Source organism: Aureobasidium pullulans (genome assembly GCF_000721785.1).
Source record: "Aureobasidium pullulans EXF-150 unplaced genomic scaffold scaffold_26, whole genome shotgun sequence".
Taxonomy (NCBI): Eukaryota; Fungi; Ascomycota; class Dothideomycetes; order Dothideales; family Saccotheciaceae; genus Aureobasidium; species Aureobasidium pullulans.
In genome coordinates this window covers 112,177-133,645 of record NW_021941046.1, presented here as the reverse complement: position 1 = coordinate 133,645, position 21,469 = coordinate 112,177, and the positions used below count along the sequence as shown (strand labels likewise).

At 49.7% G+C, this 21,469-nt stretch overlaps 9 protein-coding genes across 9 annotated transcripts; 3 read left to right on the top strand and 6 right to left on the bottom strand.

Annotated features, from left to right (window-relative positions):
• Positions 1 to 720: 720 nt before the first annotated feature.
• On the bottom strand, positions 721 to 1,561 carry M438DRAFT_399982 (uncharacterized protein; the record flags this gene model as incomplete). Its single annotated transcript, XM_029909446.1, has 2 exons — positions 1,549 to 1,561; positions 721 to 1,476 (listed from the first exon to the last, which is right to left on the bottom strand). A coding segment is annotated over exon 2 (750 nt), but the record flags the coding sequence as incomplete, so codon positions are not given.
• Positions 1,562 to 2,515: 954 nt separating this feature from the next.
• On the bottom strand, positions 2,516 to 3,505 carry M438DRAFT_348982 (uncharacterized protein). The gene has a single exon (XM_029906275.1). It carries the CDS (start codon positions 3,475 to 3,477, stop codon positions 2,659 to 2,661), a length of 819 nt encoding a protein of 272 aa, XP_029756425.1. The 5' UTR covers positions 3,478 to 3,505; the 3' UTR covers positions 2,516 to 2,658.
• A 191-nt stretch (positions 3,506 to 3,696) lies between these two features.
• M438DRAFT_339040 (TGF-beta-inducible nuclear protein-like protein 1) lies at positions 3,697 to 4,541 on the top strand (the record flags this gene model as incomplete). Its single annotated transcript, XM_029904180.1, has 2 exons — positions 3,697 to 4,205; positions 4,265 to 4,541. The coding sequence occupies 2 exons, from the start codon at positions 3,697 to 3,699 to the stop codon at positions 4,539 to 4,541; spliced, it is 786 nt and encodes a 261-aa protein (XP_029756424.1).
• Positions 4,542 to 4,801: 260 nt separating this feature from the next.
• M438DRAFT_348979 (nucleolar complex protein) lies at positions 4,802 to 6,626 on the bottom strand. The gene has a single exon (XM_029906274.1). The coding sequence runs from the start codon at positions 6,529 to 6,531 to the stop codon at positions 4,897 to 4,899; it is 1,635 nt and encodes a 544-aa protein (XP_029756423.1). The 5' UTR covers positions 6,532 to 6,626; the 3' UTR covers positions 4,802 to 4,896.
• A 141-nt stretch (positions 6,627 to 6,767) lies between these two features.
• On the top strand, positions 6,768 to 7,979 carry M438DRAFT_326548 (ATP synthase subunit 4 mitochondrial precursor). The gene is made up of 3 exons (XM_029903131.1): positions 6,768 to 6,858; positions 6,936 to 7,384; positions 7,479 to 7,979. Exons 1-3 carry the CDS (start codon positions 6,828 to 6,830, stop codon positions 7,719 to 7,721), a joined length of 723 nt encoding a protein of 240 aa, XP_029756422.1. The 5' UTR covers positions 6,768 to 6,827; the 3' UTR covers positions 7,722 to 7,979.
• Positions 7,980 to 8,077: 98 nt separating this feature from the next.
• M438DRAFT_304618 (uncharacterized protein) lies at positions 8,078 to 12,183 on the bottom strand. The gene is made up of 3 exons (XM_029902193.1): positions 11,747 to 12,183; positions 10,320 to 11,694; positions 8,078 to 10,270 (listed from the first exon to the last, which is right to left on the bottom strand). The coding sequence occupies exons 1-3, from the start codon at positions 11,942 to 11,944 to the stop codon at positions 8,418 to 8,420; spliced, it is 3,426 nt and encodes a 1,141-aa protein (XP_029756421.1). The 5' UTR covers positions 11,945 to 12,183; the 3' UTR covers positions 8,078 to 8,417.
• Positions 12,184 to 12,712: 529 nt separating this feature from the next.
• Positions 12,713 to 14,041, top strand: M438DRAFT_377598 (uncharacterized protein; the record flags this gene model as incomplete). Its single annotated transcript, XM_029908749.1, has 1 exon — positions 12,713 to 14,041. The coding sequence occupies one exon, from the start codon at positions 12,713 to 12,715 to the stop codon at positions 14,039 to 14,041; it is 1,329 nt and encodes a 442-aa protein (XP_029756420.1).
• A 793-nt stretch (positions 14,042 to 14,834) lies between these two features.
• M438DRAFT_408850 (MFS general substrate transporter) lies at positions 14,835 to 16,826 on the bottom strand. The gene is made up of 2 exons (XM_029909983.1): positions 16,452 to 16,826; positions 14,835 to 16,379 (listed from the first exon to the last, which is right to left on the bottom strand). The coding sequence occupies exons 1-2, from the start codon at positions 16,630 to 16,632 to the stop codon at positions 14,908 to 14,910; spliced, it is 1,653 nt and encodes a 550-aa protein (XP_029756419.1). The 5' UTR covers positions 16,633 to 16,826; the 3' UTR covers positions 14,835 to 14,907.
• A 3,469-nt stretch (positions 16,827 to 20,295) lies between these two features.
• Positions 20,296 to 20,870, bottom strand: M438DRAFT_282137 (uncharacterized protein; the record flags this gene model as incomplete). Its single annotated transcript, XM_029901288.1, has 2 exons — positions 20,296 to 20,690; positions 20,747 to 20,870. Coding segments are annotated over 2 exons (519 nt in total), but the record flags the coding sequence as incomplete, so codon positions are not given.
• Positions 20,871 to 21,469: the final 599 nt, after the last annotated feature.

Genomic DNA, 21,469 nt, shown 5'->3' with positions numbered 1-21,469 from the left:
AAATTGACACTGTTCTGGTCCGGCAGTTGGTCGGCATGAAAATGTTGCCCTGTGCGTCCTTATTGCCGGGTCCATCACCTTGACCTCTCGTCCTTGGCTGTTGACAAAAGATCATCACTCTTCCAAGCCCTAACGTAGCCATGAGGGCATCCTCGCAGCAGCAGTGGCCCAGTGGGTAAGTACATGAAGCCACCATGACAGACCGGAACAATCGAACAAAGGAGGTGGCTGTCAAATGTATCACTGGAAACTCATGTCGCCGAACAGGCGGATAGGCGGCTCTGCGGAGAGGGTTGGTACCGGAAGCATAAGACCGAGGAGACGGTCTCGACTACCTGGGCAAATTAATACTACATGGTTCGACCACTGGCTACACACAAACAGTCATCAACCCTCAAGATCCCAGTCTGGGCTTCAGGTAGGAATTCAGCAGCTTCCCAATCACACGGCCTGAAAGAATGCCTTCTGGTTCCTCCCTTCCACCACACTCGATTTCCCCATCATCTCCCAGCTTCGTCCGAGCCGAGCACTTGAATGACACGCAGAAAATTCTACCAGATTTACACTTTTCGTGAGCCTTGAACACCTCCTTTGCACATTCGGCGATTTCGCGCAATGGCTTGTCATGAGTGATCAACCTGTGGCCCCAAAGTGTCGTGGCGGTTCCGGTGCGTGGGCCACGATCGCCATGGAAATTCTCCAGAATGTAACGACACTCACAATCGACCCAGGCCTTCCACTTGATAGTCTCCGGCATGTCAGGAAGCTTCATGTCTGCCCAGCTGCCTGCGATGTCGAAATCGTTAGGTCCATGGCCGTCATGACCAAAGTAGATGTCGATGAAGATGTGATGTGCAAGCTGCCCGGTATTACTGCGCCGACCGATCTCTTTGGTGATCAGCATGGGACATCCACGATTCTCTGGGAATGGAAGGCAGCATGTGTCTGCGCGGTGAAGCTCGCCGGCAGGCTCAAAGGGCAAGATTGAAAGATGCGCCTGAGCAGTTGGGGACGTTTGCACTGCACGGCGCAGCATTCGGGTGGCTTGCAAACAGCTCATGAGGTCTTTACGTCTGAGGTTGCCGAGAATTTTATCGGCCAGTTCGTTGATATGGAGGACACGACTCAGAGTAGTAATTGAAGGTAGGTCCCAGTGGTGAGGAGGATCCCAGTACGTGGCGAGCAGTTCCAGGAAGGTGGTCTTGGGGAGGATCTGGCAGACAGGTTCCTTGACTCGATCCCATAACCACTCAGGCTGGTACCGGTTGTGTTGCAATTGCCGGAATCTGTTTCGCATAGGCCGGTCGTTTTGTTCACGGGATAGATCGCCTCTTGAAACGACCTGTTTTCTTGCTGCTGTCTCGAAGCAGAGATCCACAGGACCAGGCGACATTGTGTCGGCTGTTACGTGGTCGTCTTTCGGCTGAGGGATTGAAGAAGATTTCTCGTCTGTAGAGGTAGACTCCGACATCCTCGCTGTGCACACAGATGGTCAGCTGGAGAGTCTTGAGCAAAAGCATGAGCTAGGTAAGGCCGGACGTTACCTACGTATACGCTGCTGACGATGAAGACGAGGGTGAGAGTATCGTGTGATGGATTGAGAATGAGGTTGGAAGGTTCAAGTTCAAAATTGTCGTTTCGTTTGTGAGAGCTCCCCCGTGCCAACACACAGAGGCTGCCTGCATATATGAGACAAGCATCATGTCACCCTCTCTCGTCTGTCTATACGATTCGATATCAAAGGACTCCACTGAACCGATTCGAACAATACACCAACAGGTCCATCCTTTTTACACCTCGTGTGAGCATGTACCTCTCCAACGAATGAAGCAATGTCCCTCAAAAGCTTCTTCCTGGTGACAATCTCAAAACCAAGGCAATCAAAATTCTCTCTTGCGTCCATCACCAAACACAAACCCACACTCACAATCAACCTAAACGCCCCATCTTATCTCCTCGGACTCTAATGTATCTGGCAGTCTCATATACGCCCAAGCACCCAGTGGCTCAAAGTCACCCGCAACATGCCCGTCAGCAGAAAGGAAACATCCATTACATACTCAAAACCCAAAGGCTTCGAGACGAATATACAGTTAGAGCCTTTATCAAACGCCATCTGAGCCGGTGAATACTGCCCATACCCAACGTACTTCGTAACGAGCATTGGACCAGGGCAGTTACTCGGAAAACAGATGATGCTGAGATTGTTGATTCCCAAGTAGCCCGCAGATCCGAAAGGAAGGGTGGAGAAACAGATTTTAGCGGCGACAGAGTGCTGTAGAGTATGGCGTAGAATACTGTTGACTCCTAGACAGATTTTGATCGATTGAACGAACGAACGCCGACTTCTGGATAACGGAAGCGGTCGCGTGCATGAGATGAAACCACCAAGGATAGAATCAACTCAAGATATGATCAGTTCGTGTCAACAAGGCAGTCTAGGTGCCTGCAGATTTCATCCGTCAATTCTACACTCTTAAGTCATTACTGAACGATATACGAAAGCCAGAGAAGTGGAAGAAGAAATATATCTTGTACAAATTTGGTGATTTACAGAACGGCCTGGTTGCTGATCCCTGGCCAAATTCTGGGCGACATCAGTCCAACCCAAACCCAGGTGTTCCCTTGTCATAAACTCACATGTCCAACAACAATAACCTAAGCATCGACACCACTCTCAACCTCGTCCAGCCCCTTTATCCTGAGCTCCTTGATCTTGAGAACAGTAAATCGGTGCTTGCTCTTGACAGTCTTGACCCTCCTTTGTCTACGCTTTGTCTTCTCCTTGATACGCATGGGCTCAGCCTCGGTGCCCATGACAGTGGCTCTGCACACAAACAGCCTGTCGTCGATGTAGATATGCTTGCCCTTTGCCAAGTGCGGCACAAAGTGGCCTCCCTCGGGCATCTTTCTACCCTCGCTGGTCAAAACACTGCCGGGTGTGGGGTCAACGACAGAGATGGTGGAGGCGGTGGGTGAGCGAGAAGAGCCAGGTTGGGCGCCGGCCTTGAGAGTCAGGTCCCGTGAGCCGAGTGATGAGGCGTGGGTCAAGCGCAAGATGTCGCCGGGTTGGACGCCGTGCATGAGAAAAGGTACGCGGAGGGTATCGCCCTCGGTGAGGAGGTAGGGGCGGTCATAGATGTGTGCGGTGATGTAGTGAGGACCTTGAGCGCGGAGGACGGGCAATAGTTCGCGGACGGAATCGCTCAAGGCTGGGGGCGATTGAGACGGTGTGGGTAGCTTGGGTGCTGATGCTGGAGCATTGCTGGCTGCAGGAGAAGCGGATGTGGTAGTTGTCGACTTGGGGGGAGTATCGACTTTTGCGGCGGAAGAGTTGAGTAGCACTTCGGGAGTGTTTGATGCGTCGGTAGTGTGTGAGACGCTGCTCAATTGCGCTGTGAAGGGGAGCAAGAAGGTCGGCGGCAGAAGGCGCGAGTCCAGACAGCAGGCCCGCTTGGCTGCGCGAGAGAGGAACATGATGACTTGTGTGTGGAATGGCTATCGCTATTCGGGAATGTCGTATCACGCTCCGCAGAAGAATATCGACTTCGGGCGTCTCCAATGCCAAGCCCTGGACTTTCGGCGCAGAGGCAGGGACTTTGCCTCTCGCGCTCCCCGCAAAAGTCCATCTTTTTTCTGGACTCAATCCTTCCCCATCACCAACTCACCCAATCCACGACATAATCAACCGCCGCCATGCCTCAGAATGAGTATATGGAACGCTTTGCCAAGCAGCATGGCAAGCGTCTCGATCACGATGAGCGCAAGCGCAAGAGACAGGCCAGAGAGGGCCACGCCGGTTCCGAGAAGGCTCAGAACTACCGCGGTCTGCGCGCAAAGCTGTACCAGGAGAAGCGCCGCAAGGAGAAGATCCAGATGAAGAAGCAGATCAGAGCCCACGAGGAGCGCAACGTCAAGTCCAGCGAGCCCGCAGAGCCCTCCAACACTCCCTTGCCCGCCTACCTGCTCGACCGCAGCAACGAGAAAAATGCAAAGGCTCTTTCCTCGGCCATCAAGAACAAGAGAGCCGAGAAGGCCGCCAAGTTCAGTGTGCCGCTGCCCAAGGTCAGAGGTATTGCCGAGGAGGAGATGTTCAAGGTCGTCAAGACCGGAAAGAAGACTGCAAAGAAGAGCTGGAAGAGAATGATCACCAAGCCCACTTTCGTCGGCCCCGACTTCACTCGTCGCCCTGTGAAATACGAGAGGTTTGTTTCTTCTCTGCCCTCCAATTCCCCTGGCACATTTGTACTCACACAATTCGCAGATTCATCCGTCCCATGGGTCTCCGTTACAAGAAGGCCAACGTCACCCACCCCGAACTCGGTGTCACCGTCCAACTCCCCATCATTTCCGTCAAGAAGAACCCTCAAAACCCCATGTACACCCAGCTCGGTGTTTTGACCAAGGGTACCATCATCGAAGTCAACGTTTCCGAGCTCGGTCTGGTCACAGCTGGTGGAAAGGTCGTCTGGGGTCGTTGGGCCCAGGTCACAAACAACCCCGAGAACGACGGATGCCTGAACGCTGTCTTGCTAGTTTAAGTGTGTTTCGACCTTCGGATGACTTTTTTGTGTTTCTTTGTGCATGGCGCCGGTGTTGGCGGAGTTGTATCAATCTGACTGGGAGAGACGGGGGAAATTTACTTGTGTTTTAATCGTTTTCGTCAGATGGCCCGGACAAGAGGAAAATGAGCAAAGGTCTGGCTGGCCTCAAGAATACCCTGGGATCAAGAAGAGAGAATCAAAAATAGAATAGCATAGTATTCAAAGCAAAATGATCGAAATCAGTCATGAGCAAATCAGATCTCAATCTCGAAAATGTGTATAATAGAAGAAGCTACCGACCAACGCCATGCCTTTTGGTATGCAAGAAATCAAAATATCTCGGAACGCAAGCCTACAATGCCTCAACAGCCGTTTGCAACAAGCCACCCAAATCATTCAAACCACCCTCCTCAACCGTGATGATCCTCTTGGGGATCTCAAACTCGACAACCGGCGTCTTCTTCATCTCCTTGCCCAACTCTGCATCAATCAGACCTTGGTAATTATGATCCAAGAAATCTTCCATGTTGTAATTCTTCTTTGTGAATTGCTCCTGGATGATCCTCGCCAATGTAGCGACGTTGGGGTGATAATGCGAGGCCAAAGTCTCAAGCTCCCAGAGCGAAGAGTCGATGGCGTTGGTTTCCATAGGGTCGAGTTGGTCCATGGAAAAGGGGTCGTCCATACCTTCGGCTTCGAGTTTCTTGAGTTGTGCGGCACCGCGGACTTCGCGGTGGATCATGAATGTGCAGGTGCGATGACGGAGTAGCATGTTGTAGACCCAGGGGATTACTACCACGATAGCGGCAGGAGGGGCGTGCAGCGCTAGTCTTGACAATCTCTTGATGAAACTAGCGACCATAGCTGAAGGTAAATGGGTTGAGCTCATGAAGGTTTCGAGGAGGCGGAAGAAGCGACTGCGGTGTTTGGAGTGCAGTAGTGTGTCGTCGAGCAGAGAGTAGAGTTTTGTGTAGAAGGCAGGGTAGTCGAGGTTCTTCTCGGCGATCAGATAGAAAAGACCAGATAGGGCGAGCAGAGAAGTGGCACCACCGGCATCGTAGCTGTCGGTAAGGAAATCCATGAGCGATTCGGGCTTGGTGAACCAGGGGACAATGCGGGTGGTCAAGTGGTGAAGGATAGATTTACGCTCATCCTTGGTCATGGCTGAGCGGAAGATTGCGAGCCATGCCTCTTGTGCTGTCTTGCGATGCGAGGACAGAGATAAGAGGGCGTGCTTGCGACCTTCGGGCGTTTGACCATACCAGTCTTCCAGTTGCGAGTCCGAGTCGGGAGCGTTCTCAATGAGCAGAAGTAGCGAGAGGGCGTTGGATACGAGTGTCTGGCGGTCGTAGCCTTCAGGCGAGCGAGCGAGGATGTTTGCAACAGCATAGAAGGTAAAGTAGCGGACATCGTCGTGCTCCTCGACAAAGTTCTCCATGAACTCCTCGCGCGCACCAGCAGCATCGGCTGATGCCACGAGTCCCAGAACCAAGTCGGCAAAGATACCAGTTCTCCAAGCTTGCTCAGCACGACGACCGTCCTGAGATGTCTCTTCCTTGACCAGGCGCATCAACAGAGTCAGGGAAGTGCTCTGAAGCTCCTCGCTTGCCAATAGACGACCCAACTGACGTCCGTATTCCTTGTATTGCGTCTTGAGCCAATCGACCTGCTCAATCTCCTCCTCGTCCATAGTCTTCTGCTTGACCATTCTCTCAGCAGCCATCAAGCGGCAGAAGACGCGGCATAGTGCCACAGCAGCCGTGACTTTTTGGGTTGCATCCTTGGACTTGAGGAATTTGAGTAGGCTGGTGATATTCGGGTAGTTGGACGGCGACTCGAGGATTTGTTGCTCTAGCAGCAGCATTTGCGCTTGGGGGTCGTTCTCGCCATCGTCCTTGCTGGCGGCCTTTACTTTTTTCGATTTTGTAGGTTTTGCGACGGCGGCGGCATCAGTGCGCTTGCGCTTCTTTTCGACGAGTCCTGGCATATTGAAGTCTTGTGTCTGACAAGAGCCGTATTTCACAGCTTTTGCGAGGTCGTAGAATGAAGCAGTTGTTCCTGCCTCGTACAAAATAAAATCTTTGGCAATTACGCAGTACCCGACTTTCTCTCGGCGTCGGAACAGCACTGAGCAGGACGCGGGCGGCAAATGCCGTTCTCAGAGAAGCTTGACGAAGCCTGTCCGACGACCAACGACAGCGCTATCGCAGGGTAGTCCAAAGAGTCCAGTCAATTGCTTCTAGCACATCTCTCCGCTCTCTCCACCACTCACACTCCAACACAATGGCCTCTCGTGTCGCTCGCAGTGTCATGGGTGCGCATTCTCCCCCTCCCGAGTCTTCAGTCTGGCATGCGAGAAACACAGACTAACCAGTACTTTCCCCCCAACAGGCGCCGCCCGCGCGCGTCCCACCGCCGCCGTCTCCTCCCTGCACAAGGCCGCCGTGCCCGCCGTCCAAGCGCGCCTGCAAAGCAACCAGCCCACACCCGAGAAGAAGGCCCAGAGCATCATCGACTCCCTCCCCGGCAGCAACCTCTTGAGCAAGACCGCCATCCTCTCCGCCGGCGCCGGTGTCTCGATCGCCGCCATCAGTAACGAGCTCTACGTCGTCAACGAGGAGTCTATTGTCATGCTGTGTCTGCTCTCCGTCTACACCGGTATCGCCGTCTACGGTGGCCCCGCTTACAAGGAGTGGGCCGAGAACCAGACCAACAAGATCAAGAACATCCTCAACGCCGCTCGCAAGGACCACACCGATGCCGTCCAGAAGCGCATCACCAGCGTCCAGGACCTCGGCGGTGTCGTTGACATCACCAAGTCCCTTTTCGCCGTTTCCAAGGTAACATTTACCCTACTTCCGACTCTCAATTCTACCCGGCCAAACAATGCCATAAACTCGTTTGCGGAACACAACTGACCACTCTCAACAACAGGAAACCGCCCAGCTCGAGGCCCAAGCCTACGAGCTCGAGCAAAAGGTCAACCTCGCCCACGAGGCAAAGACCGTCCTCGACTCCTGGGTCCGCTACGAGGGTGCCGTCAAGGCCCGCCAGCAAAAGGAGCTCGCCGACTCCATCATCTCCAAGATCGACAAGGAGCTCGAGAACCCCAAGGTCCTCAAGCAGATCCTCGACCAGGCCGTTGCCGACGTCGACCGCATCGTCTCCAAGGCTTAGATTTCCTTCAGACATCCCCACCAAAACTCATTGATTTGAGCTTTTGAGGGTGTTGTGTTTTTGTTGTAAGCTGAGAAGTCATGACGATGATGGAGAGGTGCAGGGAAGACGTAGTAGGATTCGAGGAAAAATCAAAAGATACTCAAAAAGCACACATTGAGACTTCCTCTTCTCGTCTTTTTTTCGCGAAGAAAGTTCTCCTCAGAGCCTGTGTAAATAGATCTATCTGTGCTATAGCGGAAACCACCATTTTCTTTTCTTTCTCCTGCTTCCTATTTCCCGATGCTGCTAAATCGTATTGCCAAGACCTTGTGTCACACGTGCTTGGAAAGATAATACGTTGGATACGTTGTATTCGTACGACCACGATGTATTACAAGACACTATCCACTACATACATGCAGACATGCGATGAACTCAAAACGGACAAAGGGGGTGGCCCAGAAGAAGAGTCAAGGAGACCATGACATACACCAAAAAGAAAAGGAGAAAATGAGATAAGATAAGAACGAAAGAAGACTATATACACACTCGCCCGGGCTTTGATCGACTCTTTATACTCAAAAAAAAACAATGAGCCTGATTAAAGTGAGTGATACCAATGAAAAGGCAACAAGGCCACGCTTGACCCACCCAACATGCTCCCCAAGACGCTTAACCTCTTCTCGACGCCCACGAATCCGACCTTGACCGATCCTAGAAGCCAAAGGGGTTTTGTGGTGTGGCCTTTGACAAGTTGGCCCTGCCAGTGGGTTGAGGTGTAAGTCTAGCAGCAGGCTGAACACCAAAGCGGACTGGTGGAGGAGGTCCAGTCTTTTGAGGGACCAGAGGCTGCAGACCAGTGGGTTGAGCGGGCATGGGGGGCATGGGAGGCATAGGCGGTGCCTGTTGTCCATATCCGCCGAAGCCAGTCTGTTGTTGTTGGGCATAGTTCTGACCAAATTGGCTCTGGGGTGTGAAGCCTGTGCGCTGGGGTTGGAGAGCCGGTGGGAGGCCGGTTTGTTGGGGTTGCATGGGAGGAGGCATGCCGAAGCCCGTTTGCTGGGGTTGCATGCCTGGGGTGTAAGATTGAGCCATGCCCGTGGGCTGGGACTGGAAGATGGGGCGAGGGGAAGGATCGGCGAAAGGTGAGCCTGTAGCTTGACCATTGAGGTAAGGTTGTTGCTGGCCAAAGCCTGTGGCCTGAGGCATCTGGTATTGCGCTGGGAAACCGCTCTGCTGTGGCGACTGCATATATCCTGTTGCTTGTGGCATGAGCCCTTGGAAGCCGGGTTGCTGGGGGAATCCGGTCATCTGCTGTTGCTGGAACTGCTGCTGTTGTTGCAAGTTCTGTAGGCTCTGGCCAGGAGGAGCTTGGTAGCCGGTCATCTGGGGCTGAAGTGCTGGGGGAGCAAAGCCCTGTTGGGGAAGACCAGGAGCTGAAGCCGCACGCTGCGGTGGAGGTGCGATCATGGAGTTGCCTGTCTGCATTTGTGTTGGAGCTGCGGGACGCTGTCTCATGCCTGTCATTTGTGACTGCAGAGGAGATGGGGCAGCAAGCTTGTCGAAGAAAGAAGGGTCAGCTCCAGTCCTTGCTGGTTGTTGTGGAGGTGCAGGGGGAGCCTGAGGTACGGCTTGAGGAGCAGGTGTTGGTTGTAATGCTGGCGAGAGCAATGACAAATCTGACATATTTTGTGTAAGCTTCGGTGGCTCGGGAGCAGCAGGAGCGGGTGGAGGCGATGGAGCCTTTGCGGGCGCCGGGGTAGGAGCCTCAGAAGCAGATACATTCTTCGATGGCTTGACATCCCAAGCATCATCATCAAATCCTGACGAGGCTGCAGCTCTGGCAGGTGCAGAGGCAAGAGGAGTCTCGACCTTGGGCGTCTCAGACTTTTGCTTGAAGGCATCAGGGTCGACCACGTCGTTGGTTTGAACAGCAGGAGCTGGTCTTCCCTTGCGTGTGTTGTTTCTCAATGCGCCACCAGGTCCAGAGAAGAGACCGCCTTCTCCGTTGGTTGCATCAGCATCGTCCTCGCCGAAGCTAACACTCTTTTTCTGGCCAGTGCGACCAAACTTGTTATCCAGATACTTCATGACACGAAGAATGTCTCCTTCCTTCAGCCCAAGTGTGCGCAGCAACTGTGTATCAACGTCAGGGAGAATCTCTTCACCCATTTGATCGCGACTGAAGGCAGCGGCATATCGCTCGCAAATCTGAGGGTTGACACCAGCTCCAAGGAAGAAATCGAACCAATCGTAGTCAGGCTTCTGTTCGACGACAGCACCTGATGACGCGCCAGATTGCTGTAGTCTCTCTGGTCGCTCCTTTCTCTTCTCGGTGCTTCTACGCTTGATTTCTGAAAGCGGCTTGTCTTCGTCGAGGGATACGCCGGTAGCTCTCTCAACATATTCCAGGTCTTCAATCGCCATCTTGTTAACGGGCACAGCGATCTTGACACCATTTTGCTTGTGAAGGTGAATCTTGCCATCCTTCAAGCCAATGAATTCAGCCTCGACCTTGAAAGAACCTGATCTGTCTGTCCAGGTGCGGACCTTCGCGGCGTTCGGTTCTATATGCTGTTAGAATTATGGACAATCAGCAAGACTCAATACACTTACTGGGCTTGTCACTCTTGTCGCTCTTGCTGTGTCTGCTCTTGCGGTGATCGTCCTTAGCCAGACTGCTGTGGCGCTCTGGTCTACTGCCATCATCTGAGTCTCGCACTGAAGATCTAGCCACTTCCCTCGTAAGGCGCTGTTCTTCAAGTCTGTTCTGCTCGACAGTGGAACGTGCAGCGTTGAGGCCAGTGTATGCTGATGATGGCTCAGGGAGAGTTCCAGTAATCTCGACGTAACTGCTGGGCACAACTCCTTCTTTGCCGTTCTTGAGACGTTTGACCATCCACCATTCCTCGCTCTTTGTGTCGTCTAGAATGACGACCTCGTCATCAATGGCAACCGTCACTTCGTCGTCACCTTGAGCCATGAAATCGTAAAGTATCGTACCCTTCTTCTTGCCACCAGCACCAGTGCCAGAGCTAGCTGCCCAGACCTCACGGAGGCCCTCGGCTTTGGAAGCACCGGCGAGCTCGCTAAGGATGCCAATAATTTCCTGGGCAGTGTCTTTTGCACCTGCGTGGAGATCCACACTCTTACTAGGACGGACCAGGTCAAGGAAGACATGTTTGCCCTCAATGGAATAGTTGGACAATCTATCCGCAGTCCATTCCTGGGAAGGGCCATCCTTTGCCTTGGCGGGAGAAAGCGATACTAGTCCCTTGGCGAGGTTAATACCCAAGGTGATGGGCATCTTCTTGTTCTTGCCCATGTGTGAAACAACCTCGGAAATGTTGTATAGACGGAAGCCACCAGGTGACCTAAGAGCAGCCTCCTCATCCTCGATATTCATTGCTCTGTTGTAGGGAAGAGAAGCGCTAACACCCTGGGGCTCGCGTTCGACGGGAGAGTACATGGGAGAGCGTACAGGCTCGCGAGAGACAGATGAGGTGGGTCGTGGAGGCATGCTGGGAGTGGGCTCATCTTCCGACTCGTCTGGGGTGTATTGTGGTCGCGAGGGCAGAGGTGGCGAAGCAAGACCGCGACTCATTGGTGCCTCATATGATCTGGGTTGAGTTTGTGATTGACCAGTCTTTTGCGCAATAATGCCAGCGAGAGCAGCGGCGGGATTCTGTACCGGACTCTCTGGTGGAGACTCGTTCCATTCCGCCTCTTCGGGCTCGGGTTCGGCGATTTGTGGTCGTGCAGGCATTGCAGGTGCAGCGGGAGCGGGAGCGACAGCTGAGGCGGCAGCTGCTGAAGCCTTCTCAATATAGATAGCAGGAGCAAAACCATACTCGCCGTTCAAGCCGACGAGCGTCCAATCTTCATCTGACGTGTCGTAGACATCCAGGCGCGCGTCTTCGGGAAACGAGAGCTCTTCGTCGGTCTGCTTGGTGTAATCGTACAAAGCTCTTGCTGAATATAATGGATGCGCCTGAGGAAAGGTCAGTAAGAGCTAGTGGAATAGACCAAGCATAGTGACAGACTTCTTCAATGTAGTTGTTCGGAATCAAGCCTTCTGGCTCGTCTTCCTCATCAGACATGGCCTTCTTCTTCGCTTTCCACCAATCATCATCCGAGTTGTTGTCCAAAACAAAAAGCAAGTCTCCTTCAGTCAAGGTCAATTCACCCTCGCTTTGGGGAACGTAGTCGTAGATGGCCCGGTATACACCTAGAAATGCCATGGTAGGTGATAGGCCACGATGGCGGAATAATTGGGAAAAGTGTTGGAACCAAGTCGCGGTAGCTTAAGAGGCGCAATGACTTGACGGCGTGTCAAGGAGCGATTAAGGGAGAGATTGGGGGAGTCCAGGACGCAGGACGACAAATAAGCGACGTGAATGTGAGATGAGTTTCGCGCGTCCGAAGCAATCGAGGGCGTCTGTAGGGAATGGGCAATCACGGCAAAGCCTCGTTCTGGCGTGGAAACAGAGATGTCGTAGAAGGTTGGCTAACCTGCAACTGCCACGACGTAATTAGACCTTCCGCGGCCGTCCACGAGAGTTCATAACAGCCGCACGGGCTTTCTCAAACAACACCTGCCAAGCATCCATCTACTCAGCACTTTGGCAAATGATCGTGATTATTGTTATGATACACCGGATGCGAGAGTAGAAAGACATATGGCATCATCGAAAGTGGACTAAGATCTTGAATGAACATTCGTATGCTCTATGCGTGGTTGAAGCTAACTCGACCATCCGAAGCATTGAAAGGTGGATGCGATGGATCAGAGAAGCCCAACGTTCTCTAGCACTGGCTCATCCGTGCACTGCCATCGTTACCGGCAGCTTCAACCGATCCTCGCGTGCTTCTGCTCGCTCTTTCCAATCCTTGATGTTAATCTTGAACACTTTCTGTGCCACACTGCATGTTAGAGGAGCCATCTGCAGCCCTGACGAATCTCTCGACTGTGCCATGTTCCTTTTCCAAACTTCCAATGCGAGCTTGAAATGTCGACAACGTATCGTCAACCCGAGCTGGTCTCGCCGGACGTCCATCCGATGAAGCTCACACCTCGCAACCAGCTCCTTGCTGAAACCATGTTGAGGACGACAAGATTATATGTCAGGCGCCGAATTCGACAATCTTTGCAGCAAGCCTCGAAAAAATCCACCTTGTGTTCGCTTGAACAGAAGAAACCTTGTGCAGCGGGGTCAGACTTTGTCCATGTCCAATCTGCCTGCGATCAAGTCTTTGCCATACAGGAGCTTGCGGACGCTATTCTCGCCCACCTCGGCGACTTTCACGATGTATCTTGTTGTTTGGCCGTCAATCGAACCTTCCGCCATGCCGTCCAACAATCAATCGCTTGTAAACTCACGGCACTGCCTTTCAAAGCGTGTGAGGACCCACATCTGTTCCATATGGAGAAACAGCTCGATCTTGTGCGCTCGGCATCCTACTGGTGGAGCCATGCGCAACGATTCTCTATGAACTCAGGGAATATCTTCTATCCTCGTAATGCTCCATGGCCAATGCTAGTCTCCGTATACGATGTATACAATTCCATTGGCGAACATCGAAAATCTCGTGTCACTGTCGACATGGGGTTCTCTTCTGATGGGCACACTCCCGGAGACTTCAGACTACATGGAAGCTGGCTCGAGCTATCCTTGCCGCTGCCCGATACCGTTGTCTGGGTAGTCAGTATAGCATGTGACTGTCACAGAACCAACTCCTTTCTCGACCGACTAGAAACTAGCGATCAAGTAGACCGGAACATCTACAACAAAGGCACACCGCTAGTCTTCCCCTACAAGATCATCACGCAACGCGGCGACCACTTGAAACAGATCGCTATATATGCAAGGAAAGCATATAGGATGCATCGCCATTGTCGGAACGATGCAGGCGATCGACCCGCCGGACTATCCTCGATTACTTTCAAGACGCTCGAAGAGAAAGAGTCGCGTTCTGATTTAGTAGCCCTGGATTTATTTTCAAGCTCTCGCGCATATTCAGCGTCTTACTCGACTTCTCCCTCACCTAAGTTCCGGTCAACGCCATCGAGCTCATGGGCTTCCTGGTCTCCAGCTGTGCCGCGAGAGAAGACGAGAGGAGAAGTCTTGGAAGAGATTATCCTAGAACTTGCTGATTTCTCGTCAAATGCAACATGGGATGAGGCTTCTGAAGATGTTTCGTCAGACGATGATGAAAATATTCTGCCTAGATCACAGAGTATTCCGTCTGAGGAGCTTGCTTACACGTTACGTAAACTCAGTCGACTATCGGCTTGGGACAAGTTGATGGGACGTACTGAGATGAGGCTAGGCTACTAAACATAGTTGCTAATGAGTCGACTTTCACGATCGATATTCAGCTTTACACACCTCGGACACAGACCTTTTCGGAACGAGCTCTACTCGCAGCTACTTGAGATAGCATTCAGAGTTTGTAGCTCTACAAGGACAATCGAGGGCAGTAATGATACCAGGCACGCACGATAGCTCCATACATACCCTTTGTCTCGTGCGGCCTCACCAAACATTCTTTTGCTCAAGATAGGCTCAAGCTCGATCAGATCACTTCTCCTCTTGGTGTACACATCATCCCTCCTCTCTTCTGGATCTCAGAAAAACTACTGTCGTCGTACTAACAAAGGTGGCCCGGTGAACAGGATAGACAACAACTCTCGTCCTTCCAGCCTGTTAACAGTAATCTCGAAAAAGTTGCTCCCGATTGAGCTAAGTAGAGGACAGCACGGGCACCGGTCTCTAGGCAGCAAGCCTATCAACCCACTCAGAATTCCCTCAATCAAGCTCAACTTCGTACAAATACCCTTGTCATCCTCTATGCTCATCAACCTTTATATTTCAAAATATTCTTGCCTCTTTTAACAAGCCATGGTGGTGTAGTGGTAGCATATCTGGTTACGTTTGGGCACGTGCGCATTCTTTCATTCAAGCGTGGTCCCGATAAATCAGGAGGTCGCAGGTTCGATCCCTGCCCATGGTGCTTTTCTTTTTGTCCATGATGTGGTATATGTATTCACGAAGACATAATCTCTTTTGCTCTTTCAATGCCGGAGGTTTGCAAAAAAGATTCGAACGACAAATGTACAAGATGAATATGCGATGACTGTAGTCATATTCAATTGCTCTGCAGCTATTAATCTAACCCAAAACTCCTGATACATGTTTTGCTACTACTGTACGACTTCCTCCTCGCTTTCCTGAGTTTTGGGCTCATCCTCCACACCCTTCCACCCAGTAGCTGCTTGAACAAGCACCATGAGCACTGCGAGACCAGCGGCGGCTAAGAACAAGCCTCTCAACGCATCCTCATATCCCGCAATAGCCTTGGTCTTGTTGGCTCCCTTCAACAGGCTGACCATGGCGGGACTGCCCAAAAGGCGACGCACAAGATCCGCGTCGCCTTTGTCAAACTTCTCCTCCAAGGACTTTCGTAGAAGACGAGTGAAAAGACCGCCGCCGATGGCTGAGCCGAAAGAGCCAGCGAAACCTCTGAATGTGGCGATGAGAGATGTGGCGATGTAGTGAGTGGAAGCCGGTGTAAGATGCAGCAGATGAGCAAGAGTATAGTTCATAGCTGCACCAACAGTAAGACCATTCAAGAACAGCAACAAGATGTACAACCACGAAGATGCTTTCGCAGTCGAGAGCATAGCGATGCCGACCAGTGTGATAGGGAACAGCATATACACAATCACACAGGCAATGTAGAAACTGCCCTGGCGGCGAATGTGGAAGACACCGACCAGGATGCCTCCGAGTGCAAAACCGCCGTTCGTGGCGATCAGAATGCTGCCGGCTGCTGCGGGCGCCCAGCCACGAACGGCGAGTGTGTAGGTTGGTGTGAAGAAGAGGACGCTCCAGCGTGCCATCATGAAGCCTACAGTGCCTAGGCAAGTGAAAGCCATACCGCGGGATTTGAGAAGGGTGACTGGGATGATAGGATCCTTGGCCAGATACATCTCATTGAGGATGAAAGTCGCCAACGCGACGATGCTGAAGATGATCGGAAGAATTGGAATGCGGCGAGGATTTGAGAGGGCTGCAAGTAGCAGGACAATGCCGACAGTCAAGGTAAAGGCGCCCAGATAGTCCAATGTCGACAGCTTCTTCCAGACACTCTCTTTGCTGTTGCCTCTAGCAGCGGAGAATTGAGTAGGGATAGCCAGATAGAGAGCTCCACCAGCTACAACAGCAAGTGGAGTCTGCATCCAGAACAGGGCTCTCCAGCCAACACTGTTGACCAATGCACCTGCCACAGTCGCTCCAACAGCTACACCAACTGTGAAGCCAGAGTTTAACAGACCAATGACAGCACCGCGTTTGGTAGGTCCGCTGAGCTCCAGCACAACAATGATCGAGACGGTAAAGACTCCAGCAGCTCCAATACCGGTGATTATACGTCCGAGGATGAAGCTGGCGAAAGTCTGGGCAAAACTGGTGAGGAGGGCTCCCAATCCCAGGATCATAGCACTCGCACTGATACAGTTTCGCGGGCTGAATAACTGGCTGAGCTTGCCAGTCAAGGGAGAAGTCGATGATACTGCAATGAGATATGCAGAGGTAAACCAGCTGGTCTTCTCGAAAGCATCAAGATCAGCTGCAATGGTAGATTGTGTCGTGGTTAGTAGTGAAATGTTTGTGGCTACGAGTAGTTCTTGTCAGTATGAACTTTCAGACTTCGAGCCAATGCTGGCCTTCGATATTGATTGCATACCTTGCAGGAAAATCAACGACCCCAATGCAACAACACATATCGCCGCCCTTGATACTGAGATGCGGCCCGAGTCATCCTCGATCTCGCTATCGGGCAAGTACTCATTGCCAGCATCTACGGTACTCGGCTGCGGTCCAAGCAGCGGCGCCCTTTCGTCCGCTACCTTCGTGTTTGGACTCATCCAGATTTGATGTCCTGGTGTTGTTCCTGATTATTGACGCGAGAGTTTGGCGAATATCGATGACGCAAGGCAACGTGGGAATTTATCCGCAAGCAGTTTCAAGCAATTGTGAGTAATCGATGCACAACTTGTAAATCAGTCAATCTTTTTGTGGTAGCCTCGACAATGGTCCGAGCAAGCAAGTAAAGCAGACAGTATCAAGTCAGGAGAGGTACCTGTGGCTAGATAGGCATGTCCTACAGGTTGATTTGTCAGATTAGGAAGGCGCTGGCGGAAGCGGAGGATTCGTCGGGCCGACGCAGCCGACACAGATCTGATTGACTTCACCTCACTTCTAGGTTCTTCCTGCCATCTTGCTTGATGGTTTCCATATCGTGATGTCCGCGTTTTCATTTCTGCAAATCGATGAGAGGCCGTCCATTATATTGCAATATACATTAGGTGAAAATGAGCGAGATGGATGTCCTTGACGGTCTCAGTCCTGATCCCGGGTGTCTGGACATATTGTTCAAAATGTGGGTGGATGTCTTGGTTTACTGTCAATGACCATTGGATGCCAATGTCTCTCCAACTCATTCCCTCCCATGTGTATTCAGATACGCCTCTCCCCTTCTTGATTCCATTCTCCCATTAGTCTGCCAACACCCGTAACTATCTCTCAATCGACCAAAGTACTGGTAACCAGAGCCTCCCGTGGTGACTGAACTGTAGTCCAGTATAAGAACGCCCTCTAGAGAACACTCATCTGGAATGGGAAATATTTTGATTGGATCACCGAGGCTGGGATCGTCCTGGAGAAGGTGTTAAAAACGGCAGACATTTTCCTCGTTGCTGACGACAGCCATAATGTCTAAGGTGACCTAAGCTTTGAGGACTGTGTCGCTAGTAAATTCCTCCAAGTTTCTGTAGGCGACGAGCTAGTCAAGCACGTGAAGATTAGTGCTGATGCGTGTGAAGTTTAGCTTAATTGCCGTCTTAGGTTACTAGACCTCGAACTTCTTGGCGAGAACATGGCGAGGTAGGTAAGTGTTTCCTTACGCTTAATTAAGTTAACGGAAGTATCCTAGCTTTCCTTTCTCTCCCTATTAAAGTCTGCATATCGAGCTCCTTAATCTCATTCTAAACGATTAAGACAGATCCCTACTTAAACGATAGTCGAAGATCGTAGGATAGTGTTAACATTGTAAGATGAAAACAAATGTAAAGTAAAGATTAAAAACAAATCACCAAATCCTTCACTTCTAAACTAACGCTTATAATAAATCAAACTCCGCTTAACTCTAAGAAGATAGGAGGCTTAGCCTAATGGGAACTAATGATTGCTTCTATTAACCTCTCTAAATCCGAGCATAAATAGAATCTAGAGGTTATAAGTTCGACTTATAGCCTTAGTTAGTCGCGTTAACAATTTGGTTAAAAAGATGTTTCCTAAGAGATTAGTTTTTTTGCTGTTTTATTATGATAGATGTGCGTAGCTTGTTTTTGCCTCTATACTTTTGATCGTACTTAGGAGCCCTCTATAGAACTCGTCTCTATTATAAGTGCTTACGTAGGCTACGGAGGGTACTAGTACTGCCGTACTTAAGCAGGTCTAGAGCGGCAAGTTTCTTTATTATCGAAGGATCTTGTCGATAACCCCCGGCCCGATGTGCAGTCTAACTATAGTAATATTAACACGATTCCTAAGGCGGCTAAAATTAGACCTATAGTTATAGGAGCACGCTGCTAAAGGTGCAGGTAAAGTTAGTTAGGGATAGCCTATTTGATGTCGGAAGTTAATTTGCTTAGGTATGCTAACTTCTATAGACCGCTCTCGAGGCGCATAGAACAATACATTATACGTATAGTAGAAAATAGTTAGAGCTAAAAGTAGGCGATGCGGAAATTGTATATCATCTATAGCTACGAGGAATATTAAAGGAAGAAGATACTACTTCCTAAATGCTAAACAGTAATCTTTCCTTCGACTTAAAAGCGAGAAAAGACAGTCTTAGAATAACAAAAAATTGTATGTTCGATAAGAGAAAATGTATGTAGACTAAGGCAGCTAAAAGTTTAAGGTCTTTCGAGAAAGGAGAGCTAGACATATGCTTCCTTCGGTTATATATACGAACGCATAAAGGCTCTTCGACTCTCTGTTAAACTAGCACGTACTCCTCGAGTGTCTCTACGTTTAAATACCTCTACCCTATATTAGCAAGACGTGTGCTGCTAGCTCTAGAATTTCTTTAATCTAGCCTCTAAACCTGCCGCTAGTATGTTTTAGTTACCTATCCGTATTAACGTAAAGAGCATCGGTAGCGAAGCATCTCCTAGCGTTTATATCGGCGAGGATAGTAGCAAGTACGAGCTATAATCCTTAGACATCGAAGATTTCGTTATTAGGATTAGCATAGACGTAGCGGAGAGTCTAGTCGAAGTCGAAGCACATATAGTCGTATATAGTAGTGCTCTCGCCGAAGGCGTTAGCGATTAACTCGAAGAGCGTAGTAGCGTACTTCTTTAATTCGTCGATAAAGTACTTATCTACGATAGTATAGATTCGAGCTAAGAATAACAAGTCGTAGGCTTTCGGTGTTGTTTTAACCTTATTAATCTCTAAAAATTCTAGGTAGTAAAAGAAGTGTATCATTTCGCGCACGATCTCGGGATCGTTACCTTTATTAGGGTCGTAGTCTTTAGCCTAATATAGATTAGGATGCAGTATAAGCCGTCCGGTCTCGCCTTCCTAAATCGAGTTAGAAATGAATTAAGTAAGTGAAGTTAGTAAAGTGGCCTACTTTAAATGATATGTTGTCTATAGCTCGAGCAAGCGCGTCGGAATAGATGCGAAGGACTAGCTTATAGACCTTAAAGTTGTATGTACTACAGACGATCTCGAAGTCTACGTTAATGCGATTATGCTAGAGTCTAATAGAAATGTCAATATAGGACGGTTGCATCCATAAATTAAATACCTACGTCTTAAGCAATGTAGTAGAGGTTTTAAGCTTTAGATTAGTAGAAAGCATTGCTTGTATCGTACCGATGTCGTTATCCCGGCTCTTTAGATTTAGCGCGTATTAGTAGTATAGAGTCATAATGTAAGGTATAAAGATGTTCGCGCTAGTCGATGCTAATGTAAGATAGGACGCGTTAGTAGTCGGGATTACGGCGCTTACGTTTCTAGAAAGGGAAGATGCGCTTATCGAGGAAGGAGCGGATTAAGTTAGGGAAGTAAACAAGCTAATGCCGAATCTAAAGAGATACAAGATAGATCGCGCATGTATCATTTTTAGAGGCTTAACTAACTAATTATAGTAGGCAAGAAGAAGGGAAGATAAAACTTAATTAAGAATATAATAGGATAGTTCATTTCTATAGGATGCTCGACCGGCCGCGCTCTTCCTCTATAGAATATGTAAGTAAAAAAGCAGTATCATTTAACGACTTCCACTAAGGTACGAGCTAACTATACTAGGCTTAGCCTCCGAAAAACAAGCTAAGTGACATTAATTACTAGCTAGGACCCGGGGCCGTAGTCCGCAGTACTATAATATAGCCCTCTCCGAAGTAGTAGCTATAGCGGTAAGGAGAATCGAGGAGCTCTTTTAGCACTCGGAAAGCTAGCTCCGGTATTTCTTAAAGCAGCTTATCGTGCTCTCTAGATTTTTTGCTTATGCTCTAGTTACAGGCAAGGGCCTTTACTACTATAGTCCTTAATCCGTGCTTGCTAGCCGGTTCGATAGTCTTCTTATAGATAATGTAATAAGCCTCTACAAGCTCTAGATAAATAGGGTATCTTATTATGTAGGAGAAGTAATGTAGTACTTTTGCCTTTAATGCTTCGATAAAGTATTTCTTAGCGAGAACGTAGATTCTAGCTAAAAGAATGAGCGAGTGTCTAGAAAGCTCTTTATCTGTCGTATAGCGGTACATGCCGCGAGCTTTAGGGGATAGTTTAAGGTAGTAGAAGAAGTAGACTATCTCTTCGACTATGTTAGGATCGTCTCCGTTACCGAGGTTATTAAGGTTATTATTATAGGGATACGCCTTAAGATCGAGGATACCTAATAGCGCTTCCTAATTTTATATAAGCAAAGGCCTCTAGCTAGCTAACTAGGATATAAGGGACTTGCCTCGAATGAACGATTGTCGCATGCCTTAGTAAGCACATTAGAGTAAGCGCGAATGATCGTCTTATAGATCTTAAACTTCTTATTGCCGCATCGAATTTCGAAATTAGCATTGCTACGGTCGTCCTATATTCTAAAGAGTCAATTAGTAGCGTTATGCGCAAGCCGTTAAGGAAGACTTGCTCTTTAAGGACTAACATGCCGAAGTAGGCCTAGAATCTTTCGGACTCCTAGGATAACAGGTCGGCAGCTAATATATTAGACTGCTACTAGTTATCCGGTTAGGGAGATACGCTGCGAGAGCTCGGCGGTAAAGTGTTAGCTATAATAGTTGCTACTAGCAGTTAATACACAGTTATAGTTTGACGGAAGAGGTCTAAGCCTAGGAGACGGAGCGTAATGTATAGGAAGAGAAGCGGAGTACAATATAAAAGATAGAAGGTCGAGAGACTAAAGGGATAAAGGAGCAGATAAGAGTAAACAGAAAGCAAGAGCTAGACTAAGAAAGTGATGCTGTTTCTACTTACTAGTTACCTTAGAAATTGTCTTGTTGTCACACTAGTAGCTAATTTTAAGAACCCATGTTCACTTTCCTTCTACTAAGTCTAATCGGGTTTGCACTCGAAAAGCCATTAGGGTTAGTATAGCTATCTAACTACTGCTACGTTCGTAGTTAACTTCGAAGAGTTCCTATAGGATAGTAATCTAATCGTATAGGCGGG

Coding starts and splice junctions, on each gene's coding strand:
- M438DRAFT_348979 (XM_029906274.1), bottom strand. CDS start 6,531: ATGCCAGGACTCGTCGAAAAGAAGCGCAAGCGCACTGATGCCGCCGCC.
- M438DRAFT_326548 (XM_029903131.1), top strand. CDS start 6,828: ATGGCCTCTCGTGTCGCTCGCAGTGTCATGG. Junction 6,859..6,935: donor TGTCGCTCGCAGTGTCATGG/GTGCGCATTCTC, acceptor TCCCCCCAACAG/GCGCCGCCCGCGCGCGTCCC. Junction 7,385..7,478: donor CCCTTTTCGCCGTTTCCAAG/GTAACATTTACC, acceptor TCTCAACAACAG/GAAACCGCCCAGCTCGAGGC.
- M438DRAFT_304618 (XM_029902193.1), bottom strand. CDS start 11,944: ATGGCATTTCTAGGTGTATACCGGGCCATCTACGACTACGTTCCCCAA. Junction 11,695..11,746: donor CGAACAACTACATTGAAGAA/GTCTGTCACTAT, acceptor ACCTTTCCTCAG/GCGCATCCATTATATTCAGC. Junction 10,271..10,319: donor CGACAAGAGTGACAAGCCCA/GTAAGTGTATTG, acceptor AACAGCATATAG/AACCGAACGCCGCGAAGGTC.
- M438DRAFT_408850 (XM_029909983.1), bottom strand. CDS start 16,632: ATGAGTCCAAACACGAAGGTAGCGGACGAAAGGGCGCCGCTGCTTGGA. Junction 16,380..16,451: donor GTCGTTGATTTTCCTGCAAG/GTATGCAATCAA, acceptor AACTACTCGTAG/CCACAAACATTTCACTACTA.
- M438DRAFT_348982 (XM_029906275.1), bottom strand. CDS start 3,477: ATGTTCCTCTCTCGCGCAGCCAAGCGGGCCTGCTGTCTGGACTCGCGC.